At 35.2% G+C, this 14,752-nt stretch overlaps 1 protein-coding gene across 1 annotated transcript in view; it reads right to left on the bottom strand.

The window, feature by feature from the left end:
• LOC106068226 (fatty acid synthase-like) overlaps positions 1-14,752 on the bottom strand; it is a 46,671-nt gene that overhangs the window by 29,659 nt on the left and 2,260 nt on the right. Inside the window, exons 2-13 of the mRNA XM_056031598.1 lie at positions 14,277-14,477; positions 13,814-13,936; positions 12,818-12,897; positions 10,895-11,051; positions 10,214-10,418; positions 7,886-8,120; positions 6,187-6,396; positions 5,726-5,921; positions 4,907-5,136; positions 3,596-3,900; positions 2,744-2,972; positions 292-442 (exon numbers count right to left, since the gene is read on the bottom strand). Of these exons, the coding sequence (XP_055887573.1) occupies positions 292-442; positions 2,744-2,972; positions 3,596-3,900; positions 4,907-5,136; positions 5,726-5,921; positions 6,187-6,396; positions 7,886-8,120; positions 10,214-10,418; positions 10,895-11,051; positions 12,818-12,897; positions 13,814-13,936; positions 14,277-14,367 (2,212 nt within the window). The 5' untranslated portion in view covers positions 14,368-14,477. The remainder of the gene's footprint in view (positions 1-291; positions 443-2,743; positions 2,973-3,595; positions 3,901-4,906; positions 5,137-5,725; positions 5,922-6,186; positions 6,397-7,885; positions 8,121-10,213; positions 10,419-10,894; positions 11,052-12,817; positions 12,898-13,813; positions 13,937-14,276; positions 14,478-14,752) is intronic.

The raw sequence follows: 14,752 nt of genomic DNA, 5'->3' as shown, positions 1-14,752 counted from the left end.
CTGGGACTGCGCAGCCACGGAAAATGCTGCATTGCTCACTGATCTTCGGACTCGAAGACTAGCCTTGTTATTATTATTTCTCATGAGGGTAAAAAGGGGTATCATTTAAGATTTGAATTAAATTTCGTTTAAGTAGATCTAATTCTTTCTATGTTTTGATAAAAATTAATTTTTCTTGTACTTCTAGATCTACATAAATGAATGCCTTGAAGGGAGTTAACTCTTGTTCACTTTATCCTGCGATTTGATTTGAAAATAGAACATGCACACAATGTACACAATGCTACTTACCTCCCTTTGCTAGTACGATCGGCTGCTGAGAAAATGTGACATCACTCAACTGGACTGAGAAAGAATCAAAAGACTTCCCAACTTTTTTGGCATAGGCCTTCCACGCCATGACTAAACAAGCAGATGCTGGTAACATTGGTTCATCATTGAACTGTCCGAACAATAAAACGATTAAGCTTGTTCAATCTGGATTCCTTTTCATAATGGGGTACTTAAAAAATAATATTTTGAGAACACAAAATACTACTATGACTTCGCGTCCATATACTGAATGAGAAAAATGGCTATTTATGTTGTTTTGCAACAATAAAATGATTAAGCTTGCAAAATCTGGATTCCTTTTCATAATGGGGTACATAGAAAATAATATTTTGAGAACACAAAATACTACTATGACCTCGCGTACATATATTGAATGAGAAAAAAGTGGCCATTTAATTTGTATTGTAACGGTAGTAACTGCCTCCTATCGTAAAAAATCGCAACAGTAACCATTTTGCAAACAGTTTCGAAAAGCAATTAGGTTTTGTTTTTATCACGCTATGTACGTGATTTCCAAAAAATAACAGAAACTTAATTTTAAATCAATAGATAGTAAAAGTAAAAGTGACAGTAAAAGTAAAAGTGACAGTAAAAGTAAAAGTAAAATTGACAGTAAAAGTAAAAGTAAATGTAAAATAAACAGTAAAAGTAAAATTGACAGTAAAAGTGAAAGTAAAAAGTAAAAGTATAAGTGACAGTGAAAGTAAAAGTAAAAGTGACAGTAAAAGTGACAGTAAAAGTAAAAGTAAAAGTGACAGAAAAAGTAAAAGTGACAGTAAAAGTAAAAGTAAAATTGACAGTAAAAGTAAAGGTAAATGTAAAATAAACAGTAAAAGTAAAATTGACAGTAAAAGTGAAAAGTAAAAAGTAAAATTGACAGTAAAAGTAAAAGCAAAAGTAAAATTGACAGTAAAAGTAAAAGTGACAGTAAAAGTTAAAGTGACAGTAAAAGTAAAAGTGACAGTAAAAGTAAAAGTGACAGTAAAAGTAAAAGTGACAGCAAAAGTAAAATTGACAGTAAAAGTAAAAGTGAAAGTAAAAAGTAAAAGTGAAAGTAAAAGTAAAAGTGACAGAAAACGTAAAAAGTAAAAGTGACAGTAGAAGTAAAGGTAAAAGTAAAATTGACAGTAAAAGTAAAAGTAAAAAGTAAAAGTAAAATTGACAGTAAAAGTAAAAGTGAAAGTAAAAAGTAAAAGTGAAAGTAAAAGTAAAAGTGACAGAAAACGTAAAAAGTAAAAAGTAAAAGTAAAAGTAAAAGTAAAATTGACAGTAAAAGTTTAAAAGTAAAAGTAAAATTGACAGTAAAAGTAAAAGTGACAGAAAAAGTAAAAGTAAAAGTAAAAGTGAAAGTAAAAAGTAAAAGTGACAGAAAAAGTGAAAGTAAAAGTAAAAGTGAAAGTAAAAGTAAAAGTGACAGTTAAAGTAAAAGTGACAGTTAAAGTAAAAGTAAAAGTGACAGTAAAAGTAAAAGTGACAGTAGAAGTAAAAGTGACAGTAAAAGTGACAGAAAAAGTAAAAATAAAAGTGACAGTAAAAGTAAAAGTAAAAAGTGACAGAAAAAGTAAAAGTGACAGAAAAAGTAAAAGTGACAGTAAAAGTAAAAGTGACAGTAAAAGTAAAAGTGACAGTAAAAGTAAAAGTAAAAGTGACAGTAAAAGTAAAAGTAAAAGTGACAGTAAAAGTAAAAGTGACAGTAAAAGTAAAAGTGACAGTTAAAGTTAAAGTGAGAAAGAAAGTAAAAGTGAAAGTAAAATGCCCCTTGCAGACATTGTGATCTATCGGGCAAATGATGTTTCTTGGCGCTTGGCTATTGAACCTGGGGTCCTGTGTTCGAATCTCGGTGAAGACTGGGATTTTGAATTTTGAAATTTTCAGGACGCTACTGAGTCAAGCCTAACTCTAATGGGTACCTGACTGAAGTTAGGAAAAGTAAAGATACTTGGTCGTTTTGCTGACCACATGACAGCCTGCCCGTTAACCGTTGGCCAAAGAAATAGATGACAGAAATCAATAGATTGGCAATAAAACCGAATTTATGTAAAAAAAAAAAAAACAAAAAAAAAACAGTAGTTATCTATTACAAGAAATAAATGTATGCAAAATATAGGTGGTGCCCTGACAGACATTAGGTGAGGGGGTCATGTAGGTGAGACACATCCAGATAATTTACTAGCTTACGGGAATTACCGCACCAACAGCAAGAGTTCTGCCCAGAGAATTTTGAGCTTCTAAGGACCTCATTCAAATGGAGTTTGTTAATGATAAAATTACTAGCTCATTTGTTGACCTCGGAAATTTCAAAGTTTATGGGTTGGAAATATCAGCTATATCATCTAATTGAATTGATAATAAGTATTATAATATGTAAGTTTGAAACGTCCGTTATTCATTTTTATAACTTAACCATTACCCTATGATCCGTTAGATATTCAAACTCAGCTCCACTCTCAAGATGAATGAGAAAATTTGTCGCGTCCTCACTTTTTAAGTACTGGGTGTAGTGCGGCACTCTCCACTTGGCGGAGTGATCCCAGATCTTAGCCAAGGCAGGTGATATTATAGGAGTGCTGAGCGGAACCGGAAATTGAACAGGAGAGTGTAGAGCTAGTGGGTTGATATCAATACCATGAAGATAGCATCTAGATAATAAATCAAGAAAGGCAATAAATAAGCTTTAGATTTTTATCAGAAAAAAAAACAACGAAAGAATGAAATACGAAATAGTTTAATAAAAAATAAAGAGGGTGTGGATGGAATATATATTTTACTGCAAAATAAAAACAAAAGATGACATTTTTTTAATACACATACATGTGCTTGTGCTTTCAAAGAACAGAGAATGAAAAAGATTTTACTGCATCACTTGTCAAGAGCAGACGGTCAAGTTCATTTACTGCCATTACTAGCCAAGGGCAGATAATTAAAAGCTTTTAATTGCACATCCTAGGCAAGAGCAGGTAATCAAAAGATTTTTTTACTGAAATACTTGGCGGATTATCAATATTTTTTTTCTGGTCATACTAGGCAAGTGCAGATACTCAATAGTGTTGTACTACCCATATTAGTCAAGGGCATATAATCAAAAGTTTTTATTATAATATGATCCAAGGGCAGATAATCGAAAGTTTTTACTGTAATACTTTTGAAGGGCAGATTATCAGTATTTTGTGCACTGCACATGCTTGCCGAAGGCAGACTATCAACAACTATTACTGCACATACTTGCCAAGGGCAGATTATCAATAAATATTACTACACATACTTGCCAAGGGCAGATAAACAAAAGCTGACATTGTTGGCTTCATTTCTCCTCATCAAGGTCACTGGTATGATACTCTCTCCACAGGTTCTTTTCACAACGGGCATCAACAGACCGTGGGGTCCGATTTCAATAACTAGAGATCCCTTGGGGATTTTGAGAACTGCTTCGTGAAAGTATACCGGATTCTTAGAATTGTGGGTGTAATACTGAACTGAGCAATCCCGGGCCTCAGGTCTGCCCCACTCGGATTCAGGGAACGATGTACTCCACCAGTTAGCTGGCCGTTTCTTGGCGTTTGGAATTATCTGAAGAGATAAGTTAAGAACTATAATTTTCTATAAATAAGAACTTTTAAACATATTATTGTGTTGTTCAATATACAACTATATGTCTAATTAGTAAAGCGACAGCATTAACCCTTAAAACGCGTGTGGTAGTTTAGCCTCTAAACAACACAATTGTAATTCCATTTTGTATGCACTCATTGTAAAACAGCTCAGCATTTTAAGGGTTTTATTCCCACTCAAAGATAAAAATGTAGACTACAATTCTTTTTAAAGTTAAATACTATTTTAAAAAAACAACTAAACCTCCATTATACAGCTTATAGATAAGATAAGATAAGATAAGATAATTTTTATTGGTCCAATCAAATGAAAATTCAGTTTGACCACCTCAGCGTGAGAAATTATTTTGCTCTTAAAAACTAATGAATGTTAGATTTCAAGAAAATGGGGGGAGAAAATTACCCCGCCCCATCCTCCACCAACCCCGAGAACAAAAATCCTGTTTAAGCGAATGTATAAATCTACTAGACTTTATAATATTGTAATGATAGGCCTTGAGATCTAGACTAGATCAATATTTCTAGTTCTCTAGCCAAACTCAAATTAATTTTTTTTCTATACTTTGGAAAATTATAAAGATCAAACTCTAGTTTCCCCAGTTTGGCTATCGAGCTAATAATTCTTATTCCAACGATTAACATCAAGTGTCAAATTTCTAGGAAAATCTTTTGAGCCATTTTCGAGATACGATTCCACCCAGGTTTTTCCCAGAAGATTCCACGAAGATACAAGTCAAATACTCCTTCTTCCCAAGTGCTATTAGAGCATGGAATGGGTTGCCTGAGCTAGCCAGGAAAACCAGTGACTTGGCGGAATTTAAGTCATGGGTTAATATGCATGACTAAATGCATGACGCGTAGGACGTAATCATCTTCTTTTTTTGAAGGAACGTCTGTATTATATAAGAAGATAAGAAATAGAGGTATTGTACAAAGCAATACTAAAGGTGTAAAGAAGTCCTTACAGGGGATAATATTTCTTCCTGAAATGCGTCCAATTGACTTATTTCCGGAGTGTGGTATGCTGTCCCTTGACTGTCCACTTCGCGAGCAAAGACTCCTTCGGACACCAGCTGCTCTACGAATTTGGTAACTCGATCCGCCTCTCCCGAGATGGTGACAGAGTCTGCAGCATTGTGACAAGCAGGTATGACGCCAGGGGGACATCGTTTGGTGCACTCTTCCCAAGACAGACCTGAGGATACGTTTATAATTATAAAGCCCTTTGAGATGAGCGCTTACTATTAGTTTTATGTTTATATTTTGAAAAAAAAAGAAAATTAATATTATGTAGCATGCATCCTTTAAAAGAAAATATTACAAAAGGTAAATTTTGTGCCAAGAGAACCCTTTCATAAGATTTCTTTTCCTATGAGGTAATAATATTAACAAGCAATATACAATAACATACTTAAAAAAAACAGAAAAAACTTATATTAAAAGTATCAATTAGTTTGGATCAGTATTGTAATTAAATGTGTAATAAGCCTTAGACTACAATCTATAAAGAGGACTAATTCAGCTTATACCACCACTTCAGTTAAGTACTATTTCTTTCCCTTGTTTGAGATACCAAACAAAATAATTTATTTCCAATTGTTAATTAATTAATTGGTTAATTTTTTTAAATTGATTTTTGTGTTGTCAGGTAAAAGAAATAATTGTGCGAAATTTCAGCTTGATCCGAGATTGAGTGCCGGAGAAATAACATGTGCAAACTTTTTGCCTGACAGACAGACAGAGTGAGCTGATATAAGCTTTGTAAAAAGAAAAGAAAAATTTACCAACGGCAGCCATTTTGCCCCTTTTCAAGATTTTTCTGCCTTCAACTGAGACCAGACTTCTGGCATAGGCTAGCGACACAGCTTGTTCGAGGGTAAGACAGCCAGTGGCGTAGCCACAGGCCACTTCACCGTTGGAATGGCCAAAGAAATAGTCGCCTTCTATCCCAACAGCTTTCAGAATATCAACCAGCGCAATCTGATGGTAACAACAGACAAAAAAATGCATTCATTCTACAGCAGGAATAACTCTTAACAAGTCATTGTAACTAATTTTTGTATTATCAATGACGTAGCTAGGAATTTGCCATCATTTTGGGGCCCCTGCATTTTGCGTAATATTTAACATTTAATGTAAAAAAAAACAACACTCATTTGGGGGCCCTCAAATTCTCCCCCTCCCTTCCACGCCCTAGCTACGCCTTTGTGTGTTATGTCATTACGAATTGAATTAAGTAGACTACCTGTATCACGGCAATCTGTAACAAGGCAAGAGTTGGATCTCCGGGATTAGCAGGAAAGATCTCGATACCATGTTTCTCTTTAGCGTATTTGGACGCCCGGTCAACTGTCTCTTTGAAAAGTGGTAGCCTCATCATGCCTTGATGCATGTTTGTCCAGTTACAGCCGGCTCCAGGAAATACGAAGCAAACTGGGGGCCTGCTGTGGGTTTTCTAGACAATTCAAATCGGAATGCGTCAGTTCTTAGGTTTCAAACTTCAAGCAACTTTTTGACTTACACAATGTCTCGGTCAATACACGCAAAATTTGTTTCAACAGTTCATTTTCACTGTTGGAACTTTTTTTTAGAAAACAAGCCACACTAACAACTATATTACTCAATAACGTAGCATTTATTTCCCTTATTAGATATAAAAAAATTAATTAATAATAATTAATTGACTAACTGGTTAGATTTTTAATTGAATTATGTTTGTTTTTAAGTACAAAAAAATAATTATTTAAAACTTGATCCGAGATTGGCTGTGGAAGAAATAATGTGAACAATTATAAAGAGGGACTAAACCCAACATATTAGTCGGTATCAAACAAAAACATTTATTACCAGTAGTTAATTAACTAATTCGTTGCTTTTTTTTTTTTTTTCTTTTTATTGATTCATGTCTATCTATCATGTCATCTATCATTAAATACTCCAACCTGATCCGAGCTCGGGTGTGGGAGAAATAACGTGACGTGTACACATTTTTTTTTTACCAGAAAAGATGGAGATTTGTACTGATGGAAATGGGAACTTTCAGATGAACTAAAAACTATAAAAGTATCTAAAATGGCTCTAAAAGATTCATTGAAGTAATTTTTTTTTTATATAAAAAGGCGTTCGCGCGTTATCAACAACAGGGGGGAGTTAATTATTTAAAAAAAAATTAGAATCAAAAGCTATGCATTGGATTCATAATAGTTTAGTCTGGCGGGTTAACTAAAATTAAACAGAGCTTCTCATGGGTATGTACCAGGGCTTCCTGTAATTGCAATAAGTGTATCTATGGTGGTATTGGTCATAAATAACTGTGCATATCTAAGAGAATGAGAGAAAGCTTTTTACTCATTTGGTTGATCCCCACCCCCCCTTTTTTTTTTCTCTAAAAACGTACGCACTGAAGGGTTTTTACGTATCCACCAGAGACATAGAATTCACGCTGTCCGCTTGCAGCTTGCTATCAAACTAAAGAAACATTTGCTCCAGTTTGACGTTAAGAAATATTCTAAGTACAAAGCAGATACATATCTGACTAGAGTCTACAATATGTTTGTGGTGACACGGTTACTGTGTGAGGACAATCGTGACACACGGTCAAGTGTTGAGTATCAAGAGTTAGGGGACTTGGGGGAAGTGACGAGTGTGTAAACAAGAGAGAGAGAGAGAAAGTCAGCGAGTGAAGTTGGGTATCTGTATATAACGTTGCCGTGTATATATGTTAGGTTGAAGTGTTACACAATTAAAAAGGCACTTAAAACATAAAGGGACTTGTTTCTTCACAATGTTTTAATTGCACCATATACAAACTATTTTTTTTTATTATTTTTACAGAAGCCGGTTAACCGGACCAGCATGTTATTAGGGCCAAAACGATCACGCCCCAAAGCGGTCCGATTAACCGGCTTCTACTACTGTGAAATCTGAGATGCTTAAATAGCAACCTGAATTTCCTGACTGCTGATGACGTCATTGAGCACCACGTACGCCCTGTACGGCATCTTACGACTGTCCATGTTGGAAGATGGCGCCAGGAGAGCCTGGAGCTCAATGCAGTGACTGTTCTTCTGGGCAAACTCCAGCATCTTTCGAGCTCCGTCCTCGGTTCGACCTCCGTAGGTGAATAGCCTTGGGCCTTGTCCTTCCGCACTTAGAGGTGTGTTTATTGTTTCAGGTGGGCTGAATAATAATAATAATAATAATAATAATAATAATAATAATATTTTCATCGATAAAAAAGAAAAAACCGCTAACATTATCGATATCGCCGTACCACTGCCTCATAATTTAAGAAAAACTGAGATAGAAAAACAAAGAAAATATGGGATCCTAGGCTTGGAGATTAAGCGTCTATGGAAATTGTCCAAAATAACAATATACCCCATTGTTATATCAACCGAGGGGATAATAACAACTGACCTCACAGACACCTTCAAGGCCCTTAACATTCCTAGGAACATCCTCGTTGCCTGTCAGAGGGCGGTACTGCTGCAGACCTGCCACATCACCAGAAAATTCCTCAGTGGAAACTGTTAAAGGGACTACGATGAATTTTGTTTCTCTTTAGCGAAACTCGACCCTGGCAGCGCCAGAGAATGACTATTCGTTCATTTATAACATAATAATAATCTTTATTATCCGTAAGGAAATTTGTCTTACAATTTGTGCATTACACCAAACAAAAAACATTATAACTATAAGAAACCAAAGTGTACATTCACACCAGGCTCACTCATAAAACAGGTCTATAGTCATTCATTTCCTTCGGTTTGGAAACCTTTGGCACAGGTACAATTATAGATGACTTCAGCACAAGTGGTATCTCATGGTTTAGTAATGAAGTAGAAAAAATATCTTGGAAAGGTTCAGCTAGTTGTTCAGCACATTCTTTTAAGATTCGCCCTTTTATTCCATCAGGCCCACCAGCTTTCATTGGGTTGACGAATGGAGTGGTAGAGGAGAAAAAATAGAATGGAAAAAGGTGGTCGATCAAATAGGTCTACCACTGACCCCCAACGAACGAAAATATTAGCAGACTAACAGGTCAAGAGGACCTTTGACCTTTGTGTGGCGAAGTGTGTTAGAAAAAAAAAATGGTTGTCAATACAAATAAGTCTGCCCCTGCCCCCCAACGAAAGAAACTATTAGCAGACTAAAAGGTCAAGAAGACCTTTGACTTCTGTGTGGCGGAGTGTGGAACTAGAGAAACACTACCGATCAAAAAAAAATCTTTTGCTTTCGGGGAAGGGGGGGTGAATTTCATGGTTATATGCATGGTAGCCTAATGTGCTTCTGCTACGCTAGGTTATCGAATCAGAGGGCCCATGGTTCGTGCCCTGATCAGGACTGTCCATTATTTCGTTACTTAGAAACAAGATTACAAAGAGAGTTTGTGTTATTACACAAACTCAGAGGTGGCTTCCGTAGTATCCGCCAATCGGCACGCTGCCTTTATATACATAACATGTATGCATCATTTAAAGGTTTGATGAGTTAATTATGAAATAATAAGTAGAGCTAGCTGGATAACACAAAAGAATGGACCAGCCTCTACCTTGAGATCCTGCTTAGAACAGCTGACGAGAAAGGAAAAGTGGAGGGATTTGTGGTTAGTCGAACTGTCACAGAACCTCTACCACGAAAGTCAAGGGACGAGAGATGAGAAGAAGTAGAAGAAACTTGAAACGTTTTGATGTTCAAATCCGAAGGTTATCTGGGTTTACATATTGTTGTCGCCTTCAGTTCATACAACAAAGCTCATATAGCACTACCTCTCTTGACTGTTGAGGAAATGAACCCCGCAACCTAATCATTTCATTTCTTTCCTCCTTTTTCTCATCAAGGTGTTAACTGACGTTCCAACGTTGATTCCACCAGAATGTGTTATATAATTACGGAGAGAAAGAGTTAAGCCCATACAGAAATTAAGTCCAACAAACTGTGCCAAAGATACCTAGAGCACCTTACCATAGGATGGCTGCCTTGTCGTGCGGTTTGCGCGCTGGACTGTCGTTCGGGTTTATCGATGGTCGAGGGTTCAAATCCTGCCCGCTCCCATCCCCCGTCGTCCTGCGGGAGGTTTGGACTAGGAAGTAAACTATCTTCAACTTTGAAGGAACATCCGAAACATGTAAAACATTTTACAAAAACATTTTACAAACAACCATAACCTGACAAAAGTTGGATCATACAAATATGTGGTTAGCGACCATTCTTCATGCTGCCACTGACGCCAGATTCATTTAAATTGCCAGGTAAACTTCTAAACTTACCCGAGTATAATGTGTCCATTGGATCCTCCGAGTCCAAAAGAGTTGATGCCGACATAGCCTGGTTCATACGGTGTGTTTTCACTCAATACTTTAACCCTGCCATCCAGCAAAGGTTTAATTTTAGGGTTTGGAGAGTTAAAATGAAGATTCCCTGGGATTGTTCCATATTTGATGGACAGGATGACCTTGGCCATAGAAATTAAGCCTGGCATTAAGTAGAAAACAATAATTACACCTGAGGAAAATTAAATCTTGGAACTTTGTTACAATCAACCTCTTTCGACGCTATTAACTTTAAAAGTTTTCACTTAGTTGGAAAAGAACATAAATTTTTTTATACTTTAATCATCCAATATATAATGAAACATCTATTTATGTTATACAAATCAAAGACATTTTTATTTTTGTACAAAATTTCAAGGGATTGTCTTTTTTTTCCAGTTATTATAACGCATTAAATTAGTTATATTAAAGAATTCTATGTTGTCTTTAATGACGACTTACCATTTAAAATATTTAACACACACACACACACTTAATCAATTCTTTTCATTTTTTCAAAACTTTTTTCTATTTAGCTAACTCGCTTTTTCTCTGCACACTCGGCCTTGAACTCTCATAATGCACTCGAATCACCTTGACCTCTTTAAGACAAGGTTCTAGTAATAGCTGTAGAATTACCTGAAGACCATTCGGCATGGCCACAATTACTCTTTACAGAACCAATTAGTAATGGACCCTTTCGGCCTCTGGTCATCAAGTCGTTGGTGGTCAGGCCCAAGATTTCCTCTGGATCGCCCGCTACAGTTCCGGTGCCATGAGTTTCTAAGTAAACCACCTGCAGAAGACAAGCGTGTATTAGAGTTTTGGTTTGGAATGTCGTAAACATGCTTAATAACAAGCATGTATTAGTGTTTTGGTTTGAAATGTCGTAAAAATGATTTTTAACAAGCATGTATTAGTGTTTTGGTTTGAAATGTCGTAAAAATGATTTTTAACAAGCATGTATTAGTGTTTTGGTTTGAAATGTCGTAAAAATGATTTTTAACAAGCATGTATAAGTGTTTTGGTTTGAAATGTCGTAAACATGCTAACTAACAAGCGTGTATAAGTGTTTTGGTTTGAAATGTCGTAAAAATGATTTTTAACAAGCGTGTATAAGTGTTTTGGTTTGAAATGTCGTAAAAATGATTTTTAACAAGCGTGTATAAGTGTTTTGGTTTGAAATGTCGTAAACATGCTAACTAACAAGCGTGTATAAGTGTTTTGGTTTGAAATGTCGTAAAAATGATTTTTAACAAGCATGTATTAGTGTTTTGGTTTGAAATGTCGTAAAAATGATTTTTAACAAGCATGTATTAGTGTTTTGGTTTGAAATGTCGTAAAAATGATTTTTAACAAGCGTGTATAAGTGTTTTGGTTTGAAATGTCGTAAGCATGCTAACTAACAAGCGTGTATAAGTGTTTTGGTTTGAAATGTCGTAAAAATGATTTTTAACAAGCGTGTATAAGTGTTTTGGTTTGAAATGTCGTAAACATGATTTTTAACAAGCATGTATTAGTGTTTTGGTTTGAAATGTCGTAAAAATGATTTTTAACAAGCATGTATTAGTGTTTTGGTTTGAAATGTCGTAAAAATGATTTTTAACAAGCGTGTATAAGTGTTTTGGTTTGAAATGTCGTAAGCATGCTAACTAACAAGCGTGTATAAGTGTTTTGGTTTGAAATGTCGTAAAAATGATTTTTAACAAGCGTGTATAAGTGTTTTGGTTTGAAATGTCGTAAAAATGATTTTTAACAAGCATGTATTAGTGTTTTGGTTTGAAATGTCGTAAAAATGATTTTTAACAAGCATGTATTAGTGTTTTGGTTTGAAATGTCGTAAAAATGATTTTTAACAAGCGTGTATAAGTGTTTTGGTTTGAAATGTCGTAAGCATGCTAACTAACAAGCGTGTATAAGTGTTTTGGTTTGAAATGTCGTAAACATGCTAACTAACAAGCGTGTATAAGTGTTTTGGTTTGAAATGTCGTAAACATGCTAACTAACAAGCGTGTATAAGTGTTTTGGTTTGAAATGTCGTAAAAATGATTTTTAACAAGCGTGTATAAGTGTTTTGGTTTGAAATGTCGTAAAAATGATTTTTAACAAGCGTGTATAAGTGTTTTGGTTTGAAATGTCGTAAACATGCTAACTAACAAGCATGTATAAGTGTTTTGGTTTGAAATGTCGTAAGCATGCTAACTAACAAGCGTGTATAAGTGTTTTGGTTTGAAATGTCGTAAAAATGATTTTTAACAAGCGTGTATAAGTGTTTTGGTTTGAAATGTCGTAAACATGCTTACTAACAAGCGTGTATAAGTGTTTTGGTTTGAAATTAAACTGTCACGTGACAACCATCATGAATGAGATCGTAAATTACATAGAATAGATAAAGCACCACGTGGCTAAATAATACACGATGGCTGTCACGTGACCTTTTTTTTCCGTTGTTTTATCAATAAGATCACGTGACTAAATGTTGTTTGTTTACGATTGGTGAATGAGGTCCATTAAAGGAACTTGTTTCTTCACAATCACGTATATTAGTAGATCAATGTTTACCTTCAGGGGATCAATTTCAGCCTGGGCATAACAATTCCTGATAAGCTCGTGGTGGCGTTGACCATCTGGAGCTAGGAAGCCTTAGAAGAATCAAAGAACAATGTATCATAATGGGTAGTAGTTCCCGTTCAATGAGGTTTCCATTCTTAGATTATTTGATGACACTTTTAAGAAAATTGATTCTAAAAAAATCACGAGACCTAAATCAGTCACTAGAACAAGTGCAGTCAAACACTCATACAATCAAAATTTACCACGAGGTTGAATTGACCTCATGATTTGTGTGTTTCATTATTGTCTTGTTTTTTTTGTTTTTTGTTTACTTTTTTTTTTTTTTACTTTTTTTTGTTTTTTTTTTGTTTTGTTTTTTGTTTACTTTTTTTTTGTTTTGTTTTTTGTTTACTTTTTTTTTTTTTTTTACTTTTTTTTTTTTTTACTTTTTTTTTTGTTTTTTTTTTGTTTTGTTTTTTGTTTACTTTTTTTTTGTTTTGTTTTTTGTTTACTTTTTTTTTTTTTTTACTTTTTTTTTTTTACTTTTTTTCATTATTGGTTTTTTTTTTTTTTTTTTTTTTTTACTTTTTTTTTGTTTTTTTTTTTTGTTGTTTTTTGTTTACTTTTTTTTTTGTTTTTTTTTTCTCTAAGAGATACAGTATTGTGCCATTGAAATCGTCTTCTATTGAGAACCAGGTACATTTTTACTTTAGTCAACATTTAAACTCAGTGGTTTTACATCTAAAGATACAAATATATTTAAATCCGTAATGCCCGAACTACGACCCGCGGGCTACATCTGGCCTGTCACGCGGTGCTATCCGGTTCCTCGAAACATCAGATCGCATTACATAATGAAACCGCAAGTTACTCGGCTCCATTGGACGTTTCAATTTTTTTGGGGTGATGCGGCCAACGACTTGCATGTTGGAAATTTATATGGCCCTAGGACCGAAAAAAAATGGTTGAAATTCTACATAAAGTATAGATAGTGTAACTACCTACCATTGACACTTTTGCCATCATTGTTAATTAAACTGTGAACCATCGTTGCGTAGCATCGCTTACAGTTTTGCCGCCTTTGAAGCACAAATATAGCTCCGCCTTCCGCTTTTGTAAATCCGTTTCCTGTTAAATGATGAAGCATTATAAAGAAAAAAGTCTGAAGCATTCCGGACGGCGAACAATGAGATCACTAGCTTCATAGAACGATAACAACAATATTACAAAGAGAGTTTGTGTTTTCAGATAAACTCAGAAGCGGCCCACAGATGGTCCAGCCATGAGTCTTTTGGTGAGCAAATCTGTTTGGAAATGAGAAGCTTTAAACATTTTGTTTGGCAATTAAAGTTGTAACCAAGTAATAGAGGATAAGGACTTATCCAAGCAAATTATTTTAAATTAAAAGCAATCTTAGCACAATTAGTCTTTTTATACCTCATATAGGGTTACATGATGCATGACTTACCAGAGGCGTCGAATGATTTACACTGTCTATCTGGACTTAGAAAACCGGATTTGACGTACTGCAGAAAGGGCAGAGGATCGCCATCAAGCATGAGTCCACCTACTATGGCTGTATCGATGATTCCATCCCGGAGACACCTGTAGGCGTAGTCAAAAGCGTGGTGGCTGCTGGAGCATGCAGTGTCCACCACAATGCTCGGCCCTGGTGGGAAAAAAAACAACGCACCTTGAGTTCTCTTATTTGTATTGCCATTGTGAAATAGCCTCGAGGCTTGACTTCGAGTCCAACGATGAAGGCGTGACTGCGTGGTCCTATTTGTAATTTACATATTTTGTCAAATCCAGCGTAGACGTGGATGATACTGTGAAATGATTAGGTTGTATTTGAGATGAATTAAATTCCAATGTTACATCTACCAAGTTCTGTAATCGTGAGAATCAATGTGGGTATCGCTACAAGTCGCTAGAAAAGGAGTT

Source organism: Biomphalaria glabrata, chromosome 1 (genome assembly GCF_947242115.1).
Source record: "Biomphalaria glabrata chromosome 1, xgBioGlab47.1, whole genome shotgun sequence".
Taxonomy (NCBI): domain Eukaryota; kingdom Metazoa; phylum Mollusca; class Gastropoda; family Planorbidae; genus Biomphalaria; species Biomphalaria glabrata.
Note: the sequence above shows the minus strand (reverse complement) of the source record. Positions and strands in the feature narration are given on the sequence as shown.